At 42.7% G+C, this 2,495-nt stretch overlaps 1 protein-coding gene across 3 annotated transcripts in view; it reads left to right on the top strand.

Moving 5' to 3' along the window:
• The first annotated feature begins 3 nt into the window (after positions 1 to 3).
• The window catches only part of DNAJB14 (DnaJ heat shock protein family (Hsp40) member B14), a 44,647-nt gene continuing 42,155 nt past the window's right edge, over positions 4 to 2,495 (top strand). For 2 of the 3 annotated variants that reach the window (XM_003798508.3, XM_023518398.1), the window contains exon 1: positions 4 to 284. In XM_003798508.3, the coding sequence (XP_003798556.1) occupies positions 152 to 284 (133 nt within the window). In that variant the 5' untranslated portion in view covers positions 4 to 151. The remainder of the gene's footprint in view (positions 285 to 2,495) is intronic. The other variant, XM_012810561.2, reaches the window with a different exon arrangement.

Genomic DNA, 2,495 nt, shown 5'->3' with positions numbered 1-2,495 from the left:
CCCGTTCGCCCGGGCCGCCGCCGCCGCGGTCCCCTGCGCTCCTCCTCGCTCGCCGCCGCACGCCCCCAGCGGGCCGGCCTGCCCTCTCCGCGGCGACGGCTTCCGCCCCTCGTAGCCACGCTACCGGAGGAAACGGAAGACGCCGCAGGCCATGGAGGGGAACCGGGATGAGGCGGAGAAATGTGTGGAGATCGCCCGGGAGGCCCTGAACGTCGGCAACCGCGAGAAGGCCCAGCGCTTCCTGCAGAAGGCCGAGAAGCTCTACCCACTGCCCTCGGCCCGCGGTGAGACCTCAGACCCTTCCCCGCCGCCCCGTCGCCAGACCCCCGCGGAGCCCGCCCCGCCCCCACCATTGTCCCTCCGGGGCCTCCCCCACCCGGCCCCGCCGGAGCCGGCCCGGGGTCCCTACCCAGCCTGCCGGACGGCTCCCCGGCCCGTTTTTGTAAATGTCCAGCTCTCGTTCTCCCGGGAGACTTGTCTGATCCCGTCTTACCACAGTGGGGTTTTATATATCTGAGTGTATATCCCCTCCCCATTTTCACCCCAAATAAGGCCTAGGCCACTCGTGAAGTGAGAGGAACAGGGAAATGTAGTGGCTAATCGCAGGTTCCACCATTTCTGGAATCTGTAGAAAACTGTTCCCAAAACAAACATCTTCGAATACCTGCGATGACATTGCTTTTCCTTGGGAGAGAGAGTGAGTGCCTTTAGAAGAGAGTCGAGAATGATCAAGAGTCAGTAATGATTTGCTAACTAGTATGTGAATGGTAACGTGTTAATTTTTGACAAACGGATCTCTAAGGAATAGGGTATTGGGCTTCTTCAGTTGAATTCACCTTCTTTATTGTCCTACTCTCTAGGCTTCAAAGTAAAAATAACTAATATTTATTGGCCAGTTACACAATGCCAAAAGTTGTACATAGAGGTATAGCATTCATCTGACCCAGTTTACATACATGGAAATGATTTTTCATGAATGAAGGCGTGAATGAATGAATGAGTGAATGAATGAAATTATCTTACCCAGAATCACACAACAATTAGTGGAAAAGTCAGGGTAGTAACTGAGCTTTCAGACTCCAAAAGGCCTTTAACTGCTATTGCCTTGCCAATAGGATATAGATAGTTTCACTTATTTTCATAAGAAGAAAATTATTGCTAATTTAATAAAAATGTGGGGCTACCTGTTTTTATTAATTTTTTTCTTACATTGTTGAAGCCCTTGTGCTCTTTGCTTTTCTCTCGCTTCTTTCTATTACCTTGGCTTCAAACAGGATAAGTAAGGGAAAGGAGAGAAAGGAGTTAATTTTTTTAATTGTAAGAAACACAACGTAAATATTACCATCTTAACCATTCAAAGTGTGCAGTTTGGTAATGCTAAGTATCTTCCCATTGTTGTGGAGGGTATCTTCAGAACTTTTTCATTTTACAACACTGAAACCATACCAATTAAAGAGCTCCTTGGTTCCCCCCCTCTGCCCAGCCTCTGGCAACCACCATTCATTCTATTTTATTTCTATGAATTTGACTACTTTACATACTTAAGTGGAATCATATATTAATAGTATTTGTGTTTTTGTGACTGGCTTATTTAGCATAATATGCTCAAGTTTCATCGATGTTGTAGTATGTGACAGGATTTTCTTTTTTGAAAATACTGAATAACATTTCATTGTGTGCACATGCACCCCAGCCCCCCATGCATATTTTGTTTATCCACTCATCTGTTGATGGACATTTGAGTTCTCATAACCTTTTGGCTAGTGTAAATAATGCTGCTATGAACATGGGTGTACGGAGATCCTACTTTCAATTCTTTTATGTACCAGAAGTGGGATTACTGTGTCATATAGTAATTCTGTTTTTAATTCTTGAAAACTCACAATACTGTTTTCCAAAGTACCATTTTACATTCCCAAGAACAAGACACAAGGATTATAATTTCTCAACATCCTTGCCAACACTTACTTTCTGTTTTTTGTTTATTTTGATGGTAGTGGGTGAGAGGTGATATTGTGGTTTTTGATGTGCATTTCTCTGGTAATTAGTGATGTTGAGCATCTTTTCATGTGCTTGTTGGACATCTGTATGTTATCTTTGGAGAAATGTCTATTCCAGTCCTTTGCTCATTTTTAGGTCATTTGTTTTTTGTTGTTGAGGTACAGGAATTCTTTATATACTCTGACTATATAAAGATTATATATATTCTCTCATCAGATATATGATTTGCAGATATTTTCTCCCATTCTGAAGGTTACCTTTTTACTTTGTTGATTCTATCATTTTATGCATAAAAGCTTTTAAGTTTTTGTAGTGCTATCTATTTTGCTTTATTGCCTATGCGTTTGCTGTTATATCCAAAAAGTCATTGTCAGGAGTTAATTATTTTTTATAACCCCCCCCCCCCACTGTATGAATACATAACTTCACCTAGTCATTATCTATTCTAGAGGGACAATTTTAACATTAAGCTAATAGGCCGTATATACAAAATA

The sequence above is a fragment of the Otolemur garnettii genome, unplaced genomic scaffold (assembly GCF_000181295.1).
Source record: "Otolemur garnettii isolate 467f Iridium unplaced genomic scaffold, OtoGar3 scaffold00137, whole genome shotgun sequence".
NCBI classification, from domain to species: Eukaryota; Metazoa; Chordata; class Mammalia; order Primates; family Galagidae; genus Otolemur; species Otolemur garnettii.
The sequence above is the reverse complement of the archived record's forward strand: the minus strand, read 5'-3'. Positions and strand labels throughout refer to the sequence as shown.